This window comes from Nylanderia fulva, unplaced genomic scaffold (assembly GCF_048542155.1).
Source record: "Nylanderia fulva isolate GAGA-0341 unplaced genomic scaffold, ASM4854215v1 Scaffold5, whole genome shotgun sequence".
Classification (NCBI taxonomy): Eukaryota; Metazoa; Arthropoda; class Insecta; order Hymenoptera; family Formicidae; genus Nylanderia; species Nylanderia fulva.
The window spans coordinates 4,857,417-4,883,250 of NW_028190587.1; the positions used below are offsets into that span (position 1 = coordinate 4,857,417).

The 25,834-nt window shown below is 38.0% G+C and overlaps 1 protein-coding gene across 1 annotated transcript in view; it reads right to left on the reverse strand.

The window, feature by feature from the left end:
* Positions 1-25,834, reverse strand: part of Ddr (discoidin domain-containing receptor 2) — a 187,027-nt gene that overhangs the window by 52,939 nt on the left and 108,254 nt on the right. Inside the window, exon 4 of the mRNA XM_029316730.2 lies at positions 12,455-12,686. Coding sequence (XP_029172563.1) covers positions 12,455-12,686 — 232 coding nt within the window. The remainder of the gene's footprint in view (positions 1-12,454; positions 12,687-25,834) is intronic.

Consider the following 25,834-nt stretch of genomic DNA (forward strand, 5'->3'; position numbering starts at 1 on the left):
GTCGTCATCCCGGAGAGCAGCGAATCCGCGTTGAAATATGAATATTCGCGCGATATTAGGCTACTATCTCTCTCTCTTTCTCTCTCGCTCTCTCTCTCTCTCTCTCTCGCTCTCTCGTACCGGAAACCAAGTGCGGTCTAAACACCGTGCACAAGCGGAGAGTAGATATGACACAAACGCTAATATGCTCTATACACACAGAAACGGACCATGGCCCGAGTTGGACATCAGCGACCATTGCCCTTTGCTTTGATTTGTGTTACTGGCGGTACCGCGATTAGAATTTCTAACCAGAAATCTGTTATTTCGCGTTAATCATATAAAGCGCAGTATCTGATGTCCCAACAGCTGCAGAGGTGATGGTCGAAATTCAGAACTGGTGTGGTTAGTAGAGCACCGTTTTGGAATTTCATGATTACAGGGAGCGACCAGAATGTTTCGATGCTGTATATATTTTGTTCATGGTCGACAGATGTCCCATCTCTTATTGACGCGAGTGTGGCATATTTTCTTTTTTTCACTAAGAAGAGTATCAAAAAGCGCGATTAAAGTCAAATAAAAAATAAAATTAATCGGAGGACAAGATGACAGCTCGCACGACAATTTGTACAAATACAATGTCACATTGCGCGGCCAACTAATGTCAGTTAAGTCGCTTAGCTGTAGAAGATGCAGAAGGTCCACTGCTGCAGCTGTAAATGGCTCATGAAGTTGTAAACTGCGCGTAAATGGAACGTGCCCCTTGAAAGGGGCTGCAAGCGGCGGAGCGGAGCTATATCGGCCGTCTCGAAACGACCAACTGCGGATGCATTACAACTGCAACTGCAACGTGCTGGAATACAAGCCAGACTCGGGGTCTACGCGATAGGAATAATTAATACACCTATATATAAGGACCGCCAACGGGGTCCTACGATATCGTCTCACCGACGCATACAATTGATGTCTATGCTAGATGGTAAGTAGAATCCTCCTGAATCCATAATTCATCGCGGAACTGAGAACAATCCTGATTATAAACCTTACGACATCTTAGTAAAATCTCTTTTAATAACATGTCTGTTTTGCATAAGATAACTGATGTGATATGTAGATAATATGTATCTCTGAAATTCTACATATATAAAATACTTAATTTTGTTTAATAATTCTGGATTTAATAGATTAAAACGCGTCTTAGCTTGTATGCGTGATATTGATCGGGTCAAAAATTATACTGTTCGTTATTTACAATTTATCGTCAAAAATAATTTTCGTGTTTTTCGCGAGCAAATATCGCTGTCCATATCAAAATACATTTTTAATAACTATGTTATGATCCTTTTTCACATCGGTAACTATTAAATAAAATCGAAGATAAAATTTTACGATGTTGCGACAATTATTTTTTCAAACCTTAAAAGTATTCATACGTAATATATAAATGCGATTATGAAGCAATACCTGGAAAAAATATTAGCGAATGTTGTAGAACATTTTACGCAATTTTAGAAAATTTCATAATTACGTATATGTATATATATATATTTGAAATTCCGCGCGTAACTTTTTAATTTTAATAAATCCCCGCGTTAAAATTAATGTGATATTGGCGACGCGAATATCGACAGACATTTAGATATTTTCTGAAATTTATGCGATTAATGTCAACGATATCGCTTATATCACAGAACGACCTCGTTTTGTCTCGGCAATAAAAAAAAGCTCATACCTTATTCCGAGATCTTTCTTTTCACTGTGTGAGCGCAAAAAAAAAATAATTCTCAGGAGAGAATCTGAGAAGGCCAGTGGGTCGATCGAACGTATTTCGGTATAAGACAACGCGCGAAAGTTTATGTTATACACTTGCGCTTTTATAGCCAGTTCTCGCTTCAAGTCGCTTAAGATTGCGTCGTTTTAAACGCAATATATATATATATATATATATATATGTATATATACGCGATCGCATTCGCTGCCGTGTACTTTAAAACAATTGTAAATGGACCAACTTTGCGACCAACAATCTCTTAAAACCATAATTTTCTACGTAAACGAGAAATTGTTGCAGCCACTCTTGCGGTTTTCTTTTAACATGCGTTATATAACCATTCTGAATCGCAATTGTTTTTCCTTAGCGATTTAAAATAAACAGCTCTTGCAAAATGGAAGGAACGATGAAGGGAGGAGATTGCTATCTAAAATAACCCGAAAAATACAATATTACGCGGCAATAAAATTTTTATCATCCATTTATCTGAATAAAACGTGACTTAATGTTACGGATAATTGATGTAAAGTTAACATTAAAATGACCGATACACTAACTCGATAGAGCTTTTATTAGTTCGCCCAGGTCAAGAGGTCGAAGGTAGGAGGTCTAACTCGAGCAGGTGGATCGTCTTACGAAGGCGAAAAAGCGGAACGAGCTTACGCGGCGTGTCCCATTTCCGCTCGCCCGGCGTGTAGGCAATTACTTCCCTGGGGCGCCCTCGTGGAAAGGACCCCCGGTTCTAATCTGTTTGCGGCCGAAATCAAGCTTACCGCATTCTCTTAATGAAGATTGTTTCATTTTAATGCCCTTAATGCCCCTTGCGCACTAAAGTCTTATGCCTCGCTTCGTCGAAGATCGCTACCGTTTTCTGCGCAGCTATCCGGGGCTCACGGATTGCCGGAAAGTTTAATAATTTTGTCTTTAACATCCTACGTAATTAAGTTACTTAATGAGGTAAATAATATATATTTTTATTTGACAAACTAAACTTTTGCGCTTCACTGCTGATGACTTGTATTTAGTCTTAGAATTAGCGCGATTTGTGATGACACACGCTGTTTTTTAATTTATCCGTGTTCAATTTTATAATACTCTGCTAATAAAGAAGTATTTAATTGTAACGTCCTTAATCCGTAAAAGAAAAGGAATTTTTCTTTGTCTCGATTAATAAGGAAACTCTCTTTCTTTAATAAAAATATTATTTTGATTTTATTGTCAAAATAAAAATTTAGCGGAAGACAGATGATTATTAATAAAATTATAATATAATGTAAAAATGGCATAAATCATTACAACGTTTAAGAAACCTGGATATCACGTATGAAATATGTTTATGAGAAAACAAAGGATGGAAAGATGATTGTGGACTATCCTCTCTCTCTCTCTTGTATAAACAAGTGCTTCGATATGTATATAAAACCGGGGTAAACAAACTCCGGAGGAGTAAGGAGAAGAAAATTTAACCCTCCCGTTTTCTCGTGCACACTAGTCCGAGTGCTCTCACTCGGATTGAAGCGCACTTCTATCGAGACCGGATTTTTAACGAGGCTAGTAAAACGAGAGAGACAGAGAGGGAGACGAAGAAAAAGGAGCCAGCGACGTATAAAAAAAGAGGAGAGAGAAAACGCGGAATATAATCGTGGAAAATCATCATCGGTTCGTGCGGTAATCCGCTAATAGGGTGTCCGTGTACCGTACCGATAATCCATAATCCATCGATACCGGTAGAACCAACCGTGCACATGTCTACATAGTAGAGAGAATAACGCCCATGAGTGTAGAGATATTTTATCTGCACATATTTATGCCGTACCTTCGCGCGGATTAAGAGCAATTTTATGGCGACCTTCCATCTACGGCTTCCATCGATTATTGAATTTCCATGAAAAGAGAAATAAGGGGAGATATTCTATGCATGTATATACATTTGTATGCATTGTATATAAGCGCGCGTAAGCTTGATATATGTATAGAAATTTGTTGTTCCTTCTAATTCCTCGTCGGACTGAAGCAAGCAAATAGTATTTTCTTTCAGTTCGTGGAATGTAGTTGATTTTTCAAACGTGCCGTAAATCCAATGGAAAAATGGAACGGTAGCTGTCCTGGTTCGCTTGATATTGAACTGGCTTTTCCTCTTGACTTGTCTGACTAGAGGCGGACCATCGTTACTGACAACGTGAATTTTTCGTTTCTAGATAAAGTTACTGAAGTTTGGATTTTCAAACGTTACACGCGCGCGCGCGCGTAAAAGATCAAATGATAAATTACGCGATTGTTCTCTCTCTCTCTCTCTCTCTATTTTTTGCTTTTTTTTCTGTAATCATTATCCTCCGATGAAAGCTTAGTAAAACTGATTATCTAGCCGCACAACCACGCGAGTTGTGTAACTTTCGCCTCAAAATTTATTAAGCAAGATATTGTTTGCAAAACCTCCGCTCGGCTTGTTTCGCTGACATTTTTCTCTGTAAAAATCTCAACGTAATAACGTAGCGATATCAAAATTCGCTGCGTCAACTTGGTTTAGCCAGTGGCTACATAATGAGGGGCGGCTCTCTCAGCTTCGTTTCTCGTTACCTTTATTTTTTTAATACCGTACATCTCAGCAATATTATCGCACGCGAACGCCTGCGTTAATGACGGCTACGTAATCACCAGCACGTGTGTGTGCCGACGAGTATCTCGTAATGGTGCTCGCCATATTGCAATTTGAATTTCGCTGAAATCGGTGAAAAAAAGAGTGCCGGATGCCGTGGCAATGAATATGTTAATTGGCTCGGGAATTGGCTGTCCCTATCGGTGATTGATTAAAATTCGATACGTCGTGACGCCACCGCTTTGGCCGACCGTGCGACGAACTTGAAGGGGATGAGAAGGGCCAGAAGGGCGGCGTACACGACCGGATAGGATAGGAAGGGAGAGTTAGCAGCGACTCCGGCGAACCGGTCGTTCGCCGAAGTTACTTTGCGGATAAACGAGATTGAAATTTCGATGGAAATTACCGTCGATACCTGTGGACTTAAGCGAACTGTCACCAAGTCAAACAGTAGCAAGTACTTGTCGATTACGGAGCGTGTGCCGTCATCCAACACGTCTGACTAAGAGAAATGGAAAAACATTTTTCCGCCCTTAGTTCGCTCTTCAATTTCTCGCATCTCGAATTGCTCGAGGAATCGGCGAGATTTAGCGAAAATCGACGATATATTTAAAAGAGAAGAAAATAGAAATTATATAATGCAAAATAAAATTCGGCTCGTATGCAATTAAAATATGTGATAAATTAGAAGGCCAACTTGACGAGCTATAAGGTATTAATTAATACAATTTTTTATTATTATACGTCATATTATAATGTTACAACTGATATCAGTTGTAACATTATAATATGACGTGTAATAATAAAAAATTGTAATTAATACCTTATAGCTCGTCAAGTTGGCCTTCTAATTTATCACATAGAAGAAAATAGATTATTTCAACATTATCACATAAGAGCATTTTTTTATTGAATTAATTATTGGAATATATAACTGCACAAATGTGTTATCTTACATATAAGAGTTTATCATTAATGTGTATATAAGAGTTATTACTAATAGCAGTAGTCTTCTAATATAATCTTAGGCGCATATGTTTTTTGAAAGCTACTTGGGCTTATATATAATACAAAGACACATTTCGTATAACGTGTGGAATTCTGCTACTTCTGTAATAATTCACATGTGTATAAGATTTATCACAGTGCATTTTCCGGGAATATTATCGTCGGGAGAAGCTAGCCGAGTCTTGTTTCTCATATGCGTCATCAATTTGCTGCGGAATCCGCAAGGACCGAGTATACAAAGCGTGACGTAATTCGTGGTACAATGGAAAAAGAAGTGTAATTCTTCTCGTGTAGAAATAAGGAGGAAATGTGTAGAACAGAGAGCTTCCTCACGTGAGAATTAGTTCTCGAGATAGTCGACTTCAAGCGACAGAAAAATAAAATTCATATTGTCTCTATATCTCTTTACATCTTTATATCTCTAAATATTGAAAAATTTCAACTTTAATGAATTTCGGAGTTAACTAGTAATTACAAAATATAAATTCATACATTTTCTTGATCTAAATATGATAATCGCAAAAAAAAAACAATTTGGTACGAAAGAAGTACGAAAAGTGCAAACAAAAAATATACAATTCTAACGTGAAAGAATGAACAAATTTATTTAGCCGGATCGCGACAGGTATTGAAAAATTTCAACTTTAATGGATTTTGAAATTAATTAGGATTTACAAAACATAAGTGACATTTTCTCCATCTCGTAATTTAAATACGATAATCGCAGAAAAAAATAATATTTGGTACAAAAGAGGTACGAAAAGTGCAAGCAAAAAATATACAATTCTAGCATAAAAGAATAAACAAATTTATTTAGCCGGGTCGCGACAGGTATTGAAAAATGTCAACTTTAATGAATTTCGAGGCTAATTTAAGGATTTACAAAACATAAATCACATTTTTTCGATCACAGAAAAAAAAGAAATCCTTGATTCAAGTATATTTTGATTCTTGAACGCTATTTGATTGATTTAAGCATAGAATGCTCTTTGTAATCACAAATTTTCATTTGCCTTAATAATAAATAAGTTTGTGTAAAGTATATTTTATCCTTAAGATATATTCTTGTTTTAAAAATCGCATATGGTAAAAACAAACTTAATCACATTTGAACTAAAAATTATGATATATATTTGAAAGTACCGCTTATATCTGATGCTCACTTGTCACTTGTCCTTGCAATATTTATAAGTAAATTTCAGCTTCAACCAAGAATATTTTGCACTTTGTTTTCAGAATAAATTATCCTTTATCCAAAATTATTTATATCTGGCGCTATTATAAGGATAAAATATACTTGAATCAAAGCATATTCGCATTCTTCCAAGGATACTGTTTTTTCTGTGATCTCATAATTTAAATACGATAATCGCAAAAAAAAACTCGAATGATACAAAAGAGGTAGGAAAAGTGCGAAGAAAAAAAAATATACAATTCTAGCGTGAAAAAATAAACAAATTCATTTAGCCGGGCCGCGACAGGTAGGTATGTTCAAAAATATTTGCACTTTGTTTTCAGAATAAATTATCCTTTATCCAAAATTATTTATATTTGACGCTATTATAAGGATAAAATATACTTGAATCAAAGCATATTTGCATTCTTCCAAGGATACTGTTTTTGCACTTTGTTTTCAGAATAAATTATCCTTTATCCAAAATTATTTATATTTGACGCTTTATAAGGATAAAATATACTTGAATCAAAGCATATTTGCATTCTTCCAAGGATACTGTTTTTTGCACTTTGTTTTCAGAATAAATTATCCTTTATCCAAAATTATTTATATTTGACGCTATTATAAGAATAAAATATACTTGAATCAAAGCATATTTGCATTCTTCCAAGGATACTGTTTTTTCTGTGATCTCATAATTTAAATACGATAATCGCAAAAAAAAAAAAACTCGAATGATACAAAAGAGGTAGGAAAAGTGCGAAGAAAAAAAAAATATACAATTCTAGCGTGAAAAAATAAACAAATTCATTTAGCCGGGCCGCGACAGGTAGGTATGTTCAAGAGCCGCAGAGAGAGAGAGCGAGGACCGCTCGTATTACAGGGAAGACGTATACGAGTTACCGTGGCGTGGGTGTGTATGCCTCGCTCACAAAGCTCCCGTCCGCGCCGGTGTGTCGGCGTTAATGAAACACGTCCACCGTTGGCAATTGTCCCGCCGCAGGCACGACAACGGCCGTCCGAACTGTAAAAGGGAGAGGCGCTAGCCGGCTAGCTGGCTGTATTCCACTCCGTTTCCATCAGGTTGCATCTAGCAAGCCCCGGGATTCGGCTACTCTCCGGCGTTTCGTGAATTTAGATGAGCCCGGCCTGTCCGGCTTAATTCGCGCGCACCTCATAAGAAGCGAGTCATAATCTCCCTCTCTTCAACCCCGGACGACCGCACACGCTCTATATTTTTGTTCCGTTATTGGAGTAACGTCGCAGCCGGTGACCGTCGCGCGTTTTTTTCCGGTGTAAAAATGTAACCGGTTCGTTGGTCCGGTGGTGTAAAAATACGGTATATATATAGTCTCTCTCCCTTGTATACGTCGGACCTTCCGTTGAGCATTAATCGTGTTTATATCGCGCGTTATGCGCTCGTACGATCGTACGAATACGGTTAATTATACGGTGGTATTTCTCCAGACGCGCCCTTATTTTTGTTTTTAATTTTCGCGAGAATATACGTCTCGCGTAACAACGCGGCGGTAAAATCAGTCACGCGTATCTTCCATTACGGTACGCCATTATTCACTTTTCTCGCGGCGGAGCGTATGTATGTATGTGACTCCTCTCTCTTCGCTCGTTGACGACTCTAATTGTCACGCGCACTCCCTCCCGCATTAGCCCGAGCCCTCATCCGTAACAAAACGAGCAAGTGTTTGATCGGATACCGGAAAACCCTCTTTCGGTGCGCTCGCGTTATTCGTTTCGTCCGAGAAACGGCGAGGAACGACGCGACCACGTTTCTCCCGTGGAAAAATGCTTGCAGAGAGCTCGGGTCACGTACAACGGGGCGCGATAACGTAGTCGCTCTTTTCCTCCCTCTCGCGCGCTCTCATCCCTTCTCGTTTCTTCATTCTAGTCTCACGCCGGTTCGTTCTCTCTGCCCGCGTATTCAAAGTGCAAGGAGCAAAAGGAAAGAGCGTATGCACAAAGATCACATGCCGCCCAGATTGAGGCTGCAGGGTAAACGTTCGTGTTCTCCTGTACTCTTTCCTTCCGGGTGCTCTGTCTCTTCTCCGCAGCCGGATCCTGCTTGCTCTCGCGCTTTGAGCAAATCTGCGTGAAAATGGGAAGAACGTCTGCCACGGAGGGAGGGGGTTCAACGTATATATATATATATATATATATATATATATATATGTACATGCCGCGATGTGCACGAGCGAGAGCCTAGATGGGAAAGATGGATATATACAGGGTGTTCGGTAACTAACGGACCAATGATTAAGGGCGGATTCTCTGGCCAATTTGGAGACGATTTTTTCTTAGCAAAAATATTGAGAAGTCAATAATTTACGTTTTGGAGTTAAAAGTCTAACATAATTACATTCTTCGGTTAATTTCAGGTAGAGTTTACTGTAATAAAATTTTCATTTGAGGCTTAGTTATAAAGATACATAATGACAAATATTGGAAAGTTGTAAAAAATGATGACCTTTTTCGACATTTTCGCTGAGGAAAAATCGTTCCCAAATTGACCAAAGAATCCATTTGTTGGTCCGTTAGTTACCGGACACCCTGTATATATATATCTTATATATATATATATATATATAGAGAGAGAGAGAGAAGGGAAAGAGTGGTGAGAGATAACCGTGGCGAATATCAGATCTTCTGATGACAGCGGGGTCGAATAACGAGGCCCTCGCTATCCACGATAGGACACGGCTCGGAGTTGAAAATTACTTCCGCGTCACGGAGCTTTTCCTGCGGGGCTAGACGACGACCCTCCGACGAGTACCAGCCGGAGGTGAGTTATGATAGTCTATCGAAGTAAGTTCGTTACCGATGAGATTCTTGATTTTCTATTTATCGGGAGACCCCCGTAAGGTAGCTAGGTAATAAGTCTCTCGCGTAGCCGTTGCCTCTCTCGTTCTCTCTTTCGAGCGGGCGAAATTAGTTCTTGAAGGAAATATATTGCGGATGCCGGAGTAAATACTGAAAAATCCCCGCCGCGCTTTTTAAGTAATCTTTTTTCTATTACGACCGGCAATTTGCGACGGGGCGCGATAAATTCGCGCGGGCGAGTGAATTTTAACACTTATACGCGGTAATATCATGTCGCGACGTTGAATAATGTTGTACGGAAAAATGGAGTGCCGGATGATGAAGCTCGCGCGCGAGAACTCAAGAAGATGATTACTGAAAGAGAGCAAATGGAGAATATTTATGAATGAAAGAATCGCGAATCGGGAAATCAACACACAAGGTTGGAAATGAGATTTTCGATTAACCAGAGAAAAAAGGAGGAAAGCGCCGATAGAGAAAGAGGGTTTTATTTCAGGGGCTGCTGAAAACGTGATACTGCGATGCATTTTCTCACGAAACTCATTGATCTCACGTTATTATTAATAGGTTTTTCCGCGTGCATTCTCTGCGCATAATGGAATAAAAATGTAATAGTGACTACCAGAGAGAAAAAAAGAAAGAGAGAGAGAGAGAGAGAGAGAGAGAAAAGTGAGAACGCACACGCATCTACGGATAATATTTGAAAAATGAACCGTCCTCGTTATACGATTGATTATGACTTACTGCACGGTTTCGGCGAGCGGAATAAATGCACTCGCTTTATTGTGCATCCATTAAAATTCCATTTACCAATGGTAGCTTATGGCTCGTAGGATAATAGCTGTAGCAGCACTCGATGTCCGATAGAATAGCGTTAACTACCGATTTATCGTTTTCAGTTATGCTGTTTGATCGATTTTAGTGCAAAATTTCTTCGACGTTTTTCAACGATTCATGAGTTACTTTGTTACAAAAATTTACGCAAATCTTAGAAAGATATTAGAACATATTAAAACACATTATAATTATTATATAAATACATCTCGCAATTCGATTAGCTTTATTATTCGCGTTTATGCGCGATTACTGTAATTTTCTTTTACTATTTTTCTAACAGATTTTTTTATTCTTTTTTATGATTTACGTAATTAATTGTCTTTACAGTTTCTTTTAATAATACATGTTATTTTCCGAAATCAATTAAAACTGGTTCTGGGTCGAACGACACTTATTTAACATAAATTTAAGACGTCTATAGAAATCTCTGCTTAGTTTCGTCGCCGCGAGCAAATCGTTTAACTGCTGTGATGTATTTTGACGGGCTAATGGATATCGCGTACGGATTATCATGCTAAAGAGACGTTAATTAACACGTCGCATCCAGTAATGGCCGTTCAACCGGAACAGAGGTTCTCATTTATATAATATTCGCATTGTGTACGGCATTTTCTAGATATAGGAACGATGAGAGTCGGCAATAAAAAAATATTCCGCAACTATTATAAGTTTACATTTTGCATAGCATAGAATACTTTAATACAAAACTATAAAATCTGAGATAACGGAGACAATAATGCATACACAATGTGCGCGCAGATACTGAAAGAATAGAAAAGGAACAAGCGATATTTTATAAAGCTTTTTCATTCATTATTACGCTTATAAATAAAATCAAAACATTGTGGATTTTTAATTTTTAAAATTATGTTCATTTTTTAAATTATTATTATAATATTGTATCAAGTAACGTAGAGAATAAATATCTCCATAAAGGATTATTGAAAAAATAATCCTTATAAATTTCGAGAACGCGAATTATACAGAGCACTTTGAAAATTTGTTGAAATAATCGCATTTCAATAAATAATCTCACTGAAATAAAGAATGAAAAAAAAACGTAAAATTAAATCGTGCTTTTATTTCATAAAGTTAAAATCGTCATTCTATATTGTCGACGTGCGCATCTATAGAATTGGTAGACAAATAAAAATCTTGAAGTACATAAATCCTATGTATTCAAGAAAACTGTAAAATTGTGTGCGCGTTTTATAATCAGTCATATTAAAACTTTAATAAAAACGCGACGAAATGATTCTAACGCATTTGCGGATGAAATATAAACGAAATCGTTTTATCCTGGTATATCGGATTAAAAGCAGACGGCACCAGCTTTATCAATTTGTAACCGTGCTGAATAAGCTAAGAGAGGGAACTTGAGTTAAATCCAGGAAATCGAGCCGTTTCGTACGAAGTCTGCTAATTTCCCCTCGACATGTACGTAGTGTGTATAAGTGAAATAAGGACATTAATATCCAACTGTATAATAATTATAAATAGAAGAGGTCGGTAGATAGAATATATATAGGTATATTATTATATCTAAAAGAGCAAACATGCATTCGCGAAAGCGAACAAAAGATTAACACGGCAGTATTATATAGATACTATAAGATTAGTACAGCGCATAGGCTGCATTTATATTAAACTGCTATATCGAGCAATCCATCTTCACAATGTGACATGGAATGATGAGATTTATTGGCAGAAAATAAATTTCGTTTTGCGATTTTCCAATATTTCATCTTCAATTCCCGCCGCATAACGCTCGCGTGAAATTCACGCGTCGAAAAAGAATCGAATTTCGGCGCAGCACTTAAAATAAAATTCAATTGAAAAGTCTAAAGATTTTTTTTTTAGTGTCATACGCCGAAATATACTGCAATATCATATCTGAGCGAATGAAATGGATATGCAATTATTATACGCAAAAATGAAAATGGAAGAGAGAGCGCGACCCTTCTTCGGAGATTTTTCTATTGAATTTGTTGTATATATGTAATTAAAGAATATTTTTAAAAATCGTACAGAGTAATTTGTTCGAAAAATTCGTTTGAAAAATCCAGCTTATTAGCTTCGTGAGAAAACTAGATGTATACTCTTTAAATGGACTTGCTCGCGTGTAGTCGCAGATAGAGAAATTCAAGGAATCACCTAATATCTGCAGATGTGCAGTCAATTCCGGCTTACGGCTCCCAGGAAAGAAATCTCGGGCGCGATTCGATCGATGAGGTAACCAGATGGTACCTACCTCTATGCCACGTCGATTCCTCCATCGCACCCACTTGTTGAACCCCGGCCGCCAATACTCGACAAAGTACTCCTCCGTGTACTCGACCCCGTGACCATTGCCGAATCTGCCCTGCGTTCTGGCGGACGTCAGTAAACGCGGAGTGTGCAGATTCACCTCGAGGTATTCCTTGCCCTCCTTCGTTACCATATGTTTCGGACACCACGCGCCGCCACCTTTGTCTTGTCGTAGCCTGGAAAATCGAAGAATAATACACCGCGAGTTATTACGGGCGCTCTTGAACAGAGGTACGTCGCGTGAAGACGCGCGATCAGGAACGTATATACACATATATGCATACGTATATATAGGGAACGCGACATTCGCGTGACAAACGCACAGGCACGTTATGCTTTTCTAGCCGCGCAAGTCATGACGGCCCGTCATCGGGGCAAAAAAGGAGGCAATAAAAATTATATATCCAAGCAGAGGAGGTGTATATATCTTGATTATCGCGGATTTATTATGTAGCTGATATAATTAATGAGTTTCCCCGGCCTGGTTTCCTTTCAAGATCAACGGCCGCCCGTGTGTAAATTAATGACGGGGCGATCGATTTATGGACGATCTTTGAATCTGAGCACCCTCTCTGCTTTGGGGCTCGCGCGGTATTGATTATGAATAACTTATTTTGCAGCGAAGCTTTTATCGCGATAGCAGCTTCTTGTGGACAGAGGAAAATGGAAGTAATTTTTTTAGGACTCTTGAAGTCTCTCACGCAAAGGGGAGAACATAGAGTAGTGATTAGTGGATTCTAGAAAGAAAACTCGTGATTATGAAGGACTTAAGTGTATCAATTAATTAAAAAATAAAATATTGAAAATAATATAATTACATTAGAAAAGGTATAGTTATGATTCGTCTGTTTCCTACAACTATTTATGTCTTCCATAGCAGATGTTTGTGATTCAATGTTTGCTTTGAGATCTGTTTATAAAGCTAACGAGATTTCAAAAATTAAGAATATCAGATAGCAGCAGCAGTGTACAGAAAGATTATTGATTCTGATAGAGTCAACAATGTTCATGCCAAAGGGAACAGACCTAAAAGCAGCTATTTCATAAATCAACAGTATTTTTCCGATCTGATTGTTTCTGCAATCAGCATGAGAAATTAAATTATCCTGGAACTTTTGCTTCGAGAAATTTCTAAATGCATGATATATTTATGCGTATCACGTATGTGTAAAATATATTTTATATATATATATATATATATAAGTAATAATCCTTCTTCATGTACATTGATAAATAATTCAAAATATATACTTTATAAAAATAAAAAAAAAACTGATAATGCTGACCCAGAGAATACATAAGAATCCGCGCGCGCAAAACTAGTTTCTTAATTCTCGAAAGTTTGAAATTTGGTAGCACATTATTTTAGCAACAACTAAACTTTGCTACATTAAATCCGAGAAATACATCTTCCGTCAAGAGTCGCGTCAAGAACTGACAGTGTACTAATTAAATCTCAGAACGAAACTTTGTGCAAATTTGATGAGAAAGTTTATGTAAGAGGCATAATCGCATTATTATCAGGTGTTATTTCCGACATACCTTGTCGCGAGCACGCATGGAGAGCCATTGAAATATACGCACGGTTCTGTCACAAAGGGAGAGAGAATCTCTATGGAAATATTTCAGCTGGTTCGGTCGTGAAGGACCGGCATATATATACATATAGGCGGCGTGCCCGCATGTAAACAATAGACCGGGCGAAACCGGTTGAAAGCGTTTGCGGTTAATTAGGCGGCAATGCTGTTAACAATGTCCTGGCGAGCTCTCCGTAACCTTGCGTTGCAACGCAATTCGTAGTTACGCGGCCCGGCAAGCATGGGATCTCGTTTAAATAAAACCGCGCCGTTGCTTTTATGACAGCTTGAGAAGATGCTAATAATCCTATGATAAATAAAAACACGTATCCATCAGTAAGGGATTGTGGTCGTGGACGGAAAGATAAATTTCTATAGCGACGTTAATTGTCATAAATAAATGCGACTTTACATTTAAATAGAGAGCGAATTGTTTTATAATACAATACTCATTCATCATTTGCTGCGAATTGCGGTTGATTTATTGAAATTTCTATTCATCGTTATTTGTACGGTTACACATCGATAATAAGGCTATTTCCTCTTTTCACATTTATTTACGGTCGCTATTTTCCATTCATTTCAATTCATGATAACCGATTTTAATTCAATTTCTGAGATAAAACAAGCTGAAAATTCTGCCGTATAATTTCAATATTAATATATATTTTATTACAATTATATTACGATATATGTATAGCAAGAAATAAAAAATGTTCTCTAATTTCATCTTATTTGTAAATTTAAAAATAAACTAATTTCGAAAAAATTTTAAAATAAGAGGGTCATTCTTTCATTATTTTGAGAAACAACTTCTAAAGGCGTAGGTACAATATTGACCGTGTTGTAGCACTTCCGCTCGTTAATTGCGCCATCAACGTTTCTAGATGCTCCGTAAATTGGACATAAAAATAAAAGAAAGCGTCGTTCCGGGTATCGTAAAACTTTCCTTACGTGCCTTCTTCGAATCTGAAGGATTCATAGCATAGAAATGTCGACCACCGTTGTTAAGCGATAATAAAGAAGAAACATAAGAGTAAGTTTGAAAACGCATTACTTAGAGTTTCTTAAGTCGCAAAGTGCTTAATCGGAAACGTCAGTTTTTATGATGTCAGTTTGAAAGAACAATGAATTTGAAAGTATGTATATATATGTATATTTACATTGACAGAAAAATTTAAGCATTCAAAAAAAGAAAATAGAAAATTACCAAATTTCATTGTTGTTATTTATGCATTTTCCTGGATGTTTAAATTTGTTTGTTAATGAATGTATTATTATCATGTGATGTCATTTAACATCTGGTCCAATTAAATGATAAAATATATCATAAAACTCGATGGCTTCCTGAATAAAAGCTTCCTTCGAAAATTGTGTGTATTCTATTATATGTAATAAAATATATAATAATATTATATATAATAATATTTGTTCTATATAATATCAAATGTTACAATTTATTTCCGGATGCACTTGCGAAAAATTAAAAATAATGATAGCAAGATGCAATCATCGAACAGCTTCGATTTCTTGAAAAATAAATGCGGAGTGCACGATCCTAATATATATGTATAGGAAGCCGATAGTCTTTTTCAGTACAATTTACGATAGCCAACCGACGAATCGACCAGCCGTTCCACTTGGATAGCCCAAAGTAGTCTCGTCGAGAAATACACAAGGGTAAGAGAGCTTGGCCCACGGGCCGACCAAAAGCATTACGACGCCTCATCAGTCGAAAAGTGCATTAGCAATGCTAATGACCCGCGATCGTTACCGCCACACGCCGCAGTTACCATCCACGTTGCTTCCTCGCGTAGCACGGAAGTTTTGTTATTCGGAAGTGGGCCACGTCGAATGGGAGGGAGCTCAACCAGGAGCCTTAAGGCGGATGGTAGAGAAGAGGGAGAGATGGGTGGCTCGCAATAATTTTCGCGCGACAATATCCTTGCAACGTCACGTAGGTATGCGTCCATTGTTTCATTCGGTTAAAACTCCGGCTGATACATTGTTACGACTGACTCGACCGGCCGTAGAACAGAATTTCTCGTTTGCCTTTTACGCGAAATTCTCGTGGCTATTAACAAATTGATGCGTCAAGTTATTCTCTCGTTCCGACCTCGCGTTTGCGGATTTAAAAAGCGCTCCTTGCGAAATATATCCATCGTAATTCTGTAAAATGTCCGACCCGTAATCCATTCAATTTAGGTTATTGTTTCATCACGATAAATATAGAGAATTTATATAAAAGAAACCATTTCCAGTCAGTAACCGGTGAAAAATTATATCGCATACATTTGCGAATGTAATATATGTATATAATGTAAGTGTACAGTAAATATTGAGAACCGGAGAAAATATATTACCAGAATTAAATCACGTCGATAACCAATTTTTTACAATTTATGAACATCTCTTTGCAAACCTTTTTATTTGTAATTTTTTACTACAATTAAATCATTGTTCAAAGTTATTTTCCTATATAAAAGTATTCCTCATTCTAGCATTTAATTTTTCGGAAAACTTTAATGTTCCAGATATAATAAAACGTAACGCTGATCATTTTCGACCTCTTCTTTAAGGCATATTTATATTCAGCTCGCGCACATACGAGTCCGCTTGTTTTCTTCTACATATTATCTCCCGACGTATCCGGCTTTACTCGAAGCTCTCCTCGTCGTCTCGAATAGTTGGTAAAAACTAATTAAATTTTCTCCGCGGTATAGCGATTTCGATGATAACCGTTATTACGTTTTCGGGAGACCGCGCGGAGAGAGAAATGCGAAATGAATAAAATGACAACACGTTTGTACGTATTGCGCGACATTTTACGACCGTTTTGAGGCTAATCTCCACGCTAATTAGACGCGAAATGAGCAACAATTACGTCTCACCTGGTGAAGGACAAAAACGCTAGCTATGTGCAAGCGGCACGAGCTATCTCTGGAGACAAATGCTTCCAGGCGGACTACAGAGATTTCGCTTGAAAATATGTCACTGGTTGAACGCGACGATGAACGCTTCAAGACAAAAGACTAGGATCACTCGCAGATGTGAAATAACGCTTTTAGTCCAAGATGTACAGTTTCTTCTCTTTTTTATGTTACACGCGCTTTGTTTTCGGTTGAATAACTTTGTATGGCAAAGTATGATAAGAATAATGTACTTGTAGAGTACAGAGACTGACATCTCTTCTAGAATAATTTATATTAATTTATATTGCAATTATTATTTGATACATGCGCGTAATCTAAGCAAATACACAGTAAAAAGCTATTTCTTTACTTGTATGTATCAATCAATTATTTATTTAAAACACATAAATATACATGTTTTGAAAAAGATTTTCTTATATTAAATAAATATTTTTCACATCAAATTAATATTGCTATTTGCTTACATACATATATATATATATAATTTGCATATATATAAAATAACATTTATGAAATTGAAGTTTCGGGCTGACTTTCATGTCATTCCAGTCACTTTACCCGTCATTCATCAAAATATATAAATTTGCCCCTTATAAAAAAAATGCCGCTATCGCGTAGCAAAAATATCTTTGCTAATGGAACTCCGATCCTATACGTGCCGTCACACCGGTGCAAGTTCACAGCTGACCTGATCCTCACGGTCCATTCGCTTGATCGAGCTTTTCAGATAACACGTAGGACTATCATGAACTGCATCTGCAGCGAGTGCACATAGACACGCTCTAACTGCGCGAGTTATGGCGTGCCGATGCGATGCGAGGAGGAACGAACGCGTATACGACGCGTATTTTCGCTCCTTCTCTCTCTCCCGAGCTCGCGGCCATTGTTATCGAATATGCTAGGAATGCTGCTGCGCCGAATATACCATCAGCCAAATGATCCGTGAAAATTCCGGCTGGTCCGTCCGATTTTACGCCGAGCGCGAGTTTCTTTCTCCCTTTTTTTTTTCCCCTGCGATCGAAGTTCGAACGGACAGCCAGGTACCATCTCGTGAAAAGAACCGGGGATGGATAGGGGCGGCAGCCATATATACGCGAGCCGGGAGAATGTCGAGCCATCGATATTAAAACGTTCGCGAAATGACAGTTACGTTCGAGAGTGACGCGCGGTGTTATTATCCCGAGCTGTGAAAGATCGTTTTGATCTCAAATATACATATACGCGAAAATTCATAATAAACGCGGAAATTTATGGGCGATATTTCTGGTGCTCGGATATGTTATATTTCTGCGTTTTACGGGGAATTATTTATGTCGGCCAGTCGGTCAATCGCGATTTTATGAATGGGCCAGTAGAGAAGAGGAGCCGACGCTGTTTGGCTTATTTTTATATAATCAGGTATTTTGCGAAAATAAGGAGAAATCAGTGATTTCGAAAGAGCGAAAGAGATTTATTTTTCGCGAGAAAAAAAGAACGACCAGTCGTGCGATTGAAATAGTTTCAAATGTTTTTTAAGTTTGCTGCGCGATTTAATTTACCGTCTCGTTTATCTCCCTTGAAAACGTTTCCATAATTGATTCTATAAATCAATAAACTTTGGTTGTATATAATTTAATTAAAAGATGAAAATATATACCATTCCGGCATAATTATATTATTTAAAAAGCTTCCCTGATTTTAATTACTCTAGTCTGCCGTGTATCTCTTTAAACAATAAGCTTCGTTAAAACTTTTCAATTAAGATGGTTAAATTGAAATACTTTAGATTTCCTCATTAAAATAATCTAAACTGCCACTTCATTCACACGAATTGCTTTCTCCACGTGATTCTGAAAATATTTTTTAACATTGTATTGTATAAAAATATAATTTTATAAAACAAATGCGAGATACGCATTCCTAATTGAAAAATAGATACTAGTCATACCAGTGCTCTCCTATAAAATATCTTGCGGTAAGAAATCATCCGGATAAGTGTTAATGACAGTCTCATTATTTAAATTTCATAGCGGTTATCGTAAATTACGCAATCTGTCACCTCTCACGATCTTAATTAGTTCGAGTATCTCTCTCTCTTCAGTGTTTTGCGACAACAATAACAGCTATACATGTGTTAGCAACGACGTCGAGATCGAGCATCTTTTTTCCCAGTTCTGGCATGAAGAACGATATAACCGAGATATAAAGCCGACAGCATACCGACGTATACATTTATAATACCGCATCACCTTATCTTATCGCTTTTGCTTAACGCGACTAAATGGGAGGGCAAGTCCGGGGCACATCCGGGGTCGATCCCGTGGGACGCCCTCGAGGAGTCAAACTCAATCTGCAAATGGTACAATCCCATTTTCGACGCTTCGACGGCGCTTGATCATTCCTCTCCTTTAAAGCCGGGTGTCCGTAAATGTACTTCGTAACATTTCCCTTTATGGTCAGAATAATGACGTAACGTGATGTGTTTCATTGTCGCGTATTTCGTGATAATATATATTCGCTTCGGCTAAATTATTATTCGCGGCTCGTAAACGTAAAGATGAGTCATAGGGGAGCACAGGTTGTACAATGATATCAGCACTTGAGTTTCTGTTGAGATAATTAAAACGTTTCGTCTGGTCGAGAGAGAATGTGCAGCCATATGTTTTGCAATACGCTTCATACAAGATAAAGATTATCATAGGGAATAGAGAATCTAGTATTAAAATAACTGTGGTATATTTCACTGTGTGCGCACATTTCCACATTTCTATTATTTTTAAATATACGAAAGAGAGTCGCGAGCACTTTTTAAAAATAATATTTATTATATTTAATAATTATATTTAGTATGATCATATAGAGCCGCATCGTACTTCTTACAGCAGATTCAGGCCACTTAATCGTTTGTGTATAATAATTTCAGTAACGATATTGATTTTTTTCATCGTTCGACTCTGTCAGACAGTTGTTAACTAATTGTTTAATTCGAGCTTTGTAATATAAAATGATGTATCTTTGTTTGTATTATCTTTTTGATTTATTTTATTTACTGATTTACGTAATTTTATTATTTGTTTTGTAAGTACTAAAGAGTTTTCTTACTCGTTAAATAAATAAATAACTAAATAAAAAAATAAATGATTGACATTCGCGAATGATTGGAGTTTTATAAAGTGTGCCTTACATAAATAATAACAATCTAATCAATCAATCGCAAGGAACATTAATATTCACAACAATTTAGAAACTTTTCTGCAAAAACCTGTACGGTAGTGTCCAGAATGGCGATGAAAATTGTCTAGGCGATCATATTTCAGCGCCGACAGCCCGCACAATTCGCCACCGACTCGACCGGAAACTATCTCGGGCGAATATTTGTCTCGCGGGTCATGTTAAGCGCGGTCTGGCGTTTTTTCGTCCGGCTACACTGACAGAATTCAGGTGTTGTCAACGAATCTAAAACTTTGAGTCATGTAGCGAATGTATCGATATCCAAATGCCGCGGCTCGGCGGTCGTTAGTGAGAGTTTCGTTCAACTGGCTTCGTGATTTTTCGGGACAACGCGAACTGAAAAGTTCGTTTATAACAACCGACAACGCGCGCTCACTGTATAGATATGAAAAATCAAGCAAGTCGCTAACGAATAAACCTACTTTTTTCAAAATTTTCATGTAATGGCCGGGAATGTTTTAACAAACAACGTCGCGTGTAGATATAGCTGTCTGATCAACACGTTAATAACTTGGAGAACAATCCTAAAATTACGTTTTCGAAAACAATAAATTATTACGCGCGTGCAACTGCTAGATTTATTTGCGATTGTAGGATTATATCGTATGAATTATGTAAGTATAAAGATCTCGAGAAAAGATGTGTTTTCTAAGCAAGTCTTTCGTGTCGCGATTCTTCCTCCATAAAACAATACGATAACTTTCAACGTGTAACAACTTCAAGTTTGCGGCACTTGGTTGGAAAGCTCGAGTCTTGTTTCAAGGAAGAAAGTTTCGCGTAGATATACGAATTGTATCCATCGGAGAGAATACACAACATGAGGATTTCTTAGCACTCTATTATTGTTAAGAACTCTGTTTCGCTGACATGTGTAGTTCCTTAAATTTTCTGAATACCATGTTAGAGATACGAAACTCGCATCGTTGACTATGACAAAATTTCAAGCAATGTTCCAATTGTCGTTATCGTGACCAAATAGAATAAAATAAAATAAAAAATAAAATAAAATAAAATAAAATAAAATAAATACGCGATGAACAATCAGAAGAATGCATGCCGAAGGTTGATTGGAAAATTTGAATATATTTGTCGGATCGCGCGCGCCCTCGTAAAGTTTGAAAAGAGAGTCACATCCGGTGCATCAATGATGATTTCATGGACGAATCTCCGCGATCGTTAACGGAGAATTCGTTTCGGTTGCTCACGATTTCCTGACAGTATGAGGAATAGAGGGAGATAGGAAGCCCCGATATGTCAACGTCGCTGATATTCGATGAATCGGGACTGAAAATCGCGCGCCCCTATACATGCACGCGTACTCGGGGTATCGTATGCATATAAATGCATATACATACATACATATACATACATATATATATATATATATATATATATATATATACATATATGTCGCGTGTATATATGTATATTACGCTGCGCGTTGGTGTGTGCAGCTAAATATAGGGAGCAACGTTCACACGCTCGACACGGAACGCGGAAGCAGCGAAATAGATTTTCGTTATCGCCACGTTCTCCCCGGTTCGCATACGACAGAATAATATCTCTCTGAGGCAGATCGACTGCCGAACTTCTCTCCATAGAAATTCGATATCGCGATATACCGCTTCTCTCTCTCTCTCTCTCTCTCTGCGGCACTGATATTTTAAAAGACGCGATATTTCCGACGACACGATCATCAGAGGCGAGCATCTTAGAAAGAAGTTAGCACGCAAATTCTTACGTTAACGAACAACTTTTCGACGAAGAGGCGTGTCCGCTCGACTTCAAGACGCGTCGCATAAAATCGCGAACTTTCGGAGCTGCATAATGTATTCCGTTTTGTCTATGAAAAAAAAAGATTAAAATATAGCACAGCGCTCGCTCTCTGCAAACAGATGAATTAATAAGACATAAACTTCCTGGCGACCCAGTTGTACCTTAACGATTATGTTAATGTAGCGAAGGTAAAATTTTGTCGCGAAAAGCTCTTGTCACATTTACTGCGATGGCAGTTTATCTCTCTCTCCTTCTTTTTCTTCCCTTCGTTTTAAATCGAATCTTCCTATACGAGAAGAATCCTTATGTAATTAAGTAACTAGCGTTATATTAAACCGCGAAGCGACTTGAACGTGATATGAAATGAGAAAGAGACTTCTCGAGTCTAAGAAAAGAAATTTAAGACACTTGGAAATTGAAAGAGAAAAATCTTAATAATAAACGTTTTGTTTCACAAGACAAAAGAAAAAAATATGATTTGAATGCTGAATATTATTGTGTAGCATGCGCATAGAAAATAATGAAATTATTAATTATGCTAATTAATTACTATATAAATGAACAAATACGACGTATTATACTTTGAAATACACGTTAATTGAAAAAAAAATTATTGGCATACGCTTCTTAAGTCCTCATAAAAGTTTGTGAAAATAACATTTGTCTTCTAAGCAACTTCTTCTTTAAACATGTTCACGATCAACATCGACTTTTCAACTATTCCCCCAAGATGCATCCAGGGTATACATCTCCGCGTCAGAGAGTCTGTTTTGCCCGCGTTGCAACGTAAATACGGTGTGTCGCGTGGAATGCGTGTTTCGTTTATCAAAAGAATTCCGCATTTCTTGGTGCCCAGGTATACTAGAAGAACGGACGGCCGGAACTGGGGTATCAGCACCCGTAAAACGAGAGCCGGTCGCTTGTTCAGGGTGTTGCGAGGCGAGCACACCCTCTAAACTCCCTCCGAAGATTTATACCACGAAAGTACATCGTCACGCGAACGAGGCTTAAGCCACGAAATGCACGGCGCATTTCGGTGGCGCGATACGGCGCATCCTTCGAATGCCTGTTCCATCAGGCGACGACGACGACGACGACGAAGATAGCGGCGCACAGTAGTTGCTCGAGCGATACAAGGGGTGAGAAAAAACGGGCGAGGTATCAGAGAGGGTGTTATATAAATCACCGAGACGAGAGAGAGAGAGAGAGAGAAAGAGAAGGAGCTGTACCGAAGGCACCAAGGTTTTCGAATCGTAACAAAGTGGCAGATAGCCAGGCTCGAAAGCTGGAAGAATATGGCCACCATTTTTCCTCGGCTTCGGCTGCTGAAAGCACACGTAACGTAGCTGTAGGACAGTTTATGTCCGCGTGATTCTGGGACCACCCCGATCCCTTAATAGATCTTCTCTCACCCTACTCCTTCGCACGTCGAAGATTTCGGCTTGTCACGCCTGGGGCCCTCGTATTCTCTGCCTTTCTTTTTTTTTTTCTTCATCTCTCTCTCTCGTCTCCCCTATTTCGCTCCACGTTTTCCCTTGCCTCTTACATCGAGCTACCACCTCGGACGTCTCTTTTTCATGCCAACTCTAAAGCGATACGAATGGCCCCAGCGCCACATACACGAAAACGAAAAACTTTTTCGTTGCACGTACCAGCATGCCCGTCCACTTTCCTGTCCAGGCCCTTATCGATCGCGTCTCTTTGTGCGTGGACACGCTTTCTCGCACCGTTCTGACTTCTTTTCGTCCTTTTGTATTTCGTCCACTGTCCGCCGTCCGCTATTGTTTGTCCTCGCATCGTTATTTACTTCAATGTTACCGCGCGCGCACACTAATCACAATAAACTACGCGTATATTAAAAGTATATGAAAAAAATGTCTTTTAATGTAATAAGCTTTAGCATAATGCGAACGAGAATGGCAAGCTGTAAAATATAAGCTCTAGATGTTTTACATGTTATTTAACAAAGCGTATTGCACAAAGGAACGAAATGTCGTATGAAACTAATTGGCTCGTTAAAAGTATTACATGGGTACGTGCAGAAATTACGTTTTCGCTATTTATTATGTATATCCTACTTAACCAGCTGGCTGGAATGGATAACAATGACCTTAAAATGTCGCAGCGCTGCCTTGTCGCGGCCGTCTCTAACAAAATGTACGATGCAATTTCGTTACGGCGGGAAACCGAGGACATGTACTTTGAAATGTAGTGCTTTAACGTTATGTGCGCAACGTTGTATCATATTCCGCGAAGTAACGCATGGCGTTGTATCTTACTCCGAGTCCTTTGTCCTTCTAGGTCAGTTCCCGCGATCCCGTGATGCGGAAATCTATCTTTCATCTATAATTATAATCGTACGCTAGCGCGATTATATATATCCTGCGTTATCCCGGCGCGATAACACGTGTATGAACGCGATAAGCATCAGTAACTATTCAACTCCCGTAGTTGAAACTAGATTCAAAGCTAGATACTCGTCGAATACCGCGAGTGTTTGAGCGAAGACACTCACGCTTCGTGACACCGAAAAGATTTTATCGTAATGAGAGCTTCTAAAGTGATTACTCACGAGAGAGAACTCAAGAACCTGCAATTATACAATTTCAATTTACAGATACGAATACGTTTCATGGCGTTTGCCGTTTCCTCGCGATGTCAATTCTCTTTAACCATATTAGAGAATCTCTCTTCAACCTTAAACAATTCTCGTATTGATCTTATAATGATTTCATGAATATATGAAACATATCACGCAATAAGTAAAATGGAATATAATATAATGAACTTTTATGTTTCAATATAAAATTGTACATATAATTTAGGATAGTACTTATTTACTCTTGATAACATTTTTTCGGCAGAAAATTTTCAAAAAAAAAAAAAAAATAATAATAATTCTTGCCTTTAAATTTCAACTCAATCAGACAACGGGATTTCGTTCTCCCAGTTTATTAAACATTTGAGTATTCTTGTATTAGATTATCGAATTGAAACTTGGCAAGAATTATTTCTTTGTAGATTGGAAAAGGGCTGCGGAAAAAATTTGATCACGAATAAATAAAGACCACTTTAATATACATACATACTCGCACATATATATAAGATGTCTACTCGAATCTTGTAAAGATATTCCCTGAGATTTCTTTGATCTTTCAAATATTTATGTTCTCAAAATTATTAAAGAAACAATTTAAGAGAAAATTTTCCAAATTCCAATTCCAAGAGACTTCTCTACATTTTTAAAATAAGATAAATTCTTGAGAATCTCCGTTCTTCTACAAAGTAGACTGATGTACAAACAAATTTATCATAATGTAAAAATCAATAATTAATAAAATATATACACGCGAGGAATTGAGAATAAGAAAAGAATAAAAGGAACCGAGAATAGAAAGAGCGTATATATAACCGAGTAAATTAAGAAAAATATTTGCTATCAAGACGCGTGATAGGTAACCTTGTAGAAAACATGGCAGGCGAATCATGGCCCTGAAAAATTAACCGGTCCTGGATTGTCGTACCCCTTTTGCAAGAGGGTGCGGCGCCTTGCTCTAATACAGATTTATTGCCACCTAAGAGCCGGAGCCAGGCGCTCTAATACAGGTATTATGCTGACGCAGGCACGAGGAATTTACACGAAATTGGAGGTAATTTGTAGGGGTCGAGCGCAGCCCCTTCTACCGTCGCCGCCGACCTTCTTTCGGCCGCTACTACCCTATCTCCTATTACATCGTGCTGGACTTGTGTGTGGCCGTGTATCCTGAAACTCCCCGGTAACGACTTGCTCGAAGGACGTAACTCTCCGGCGAGAAACTATCTCCCTCG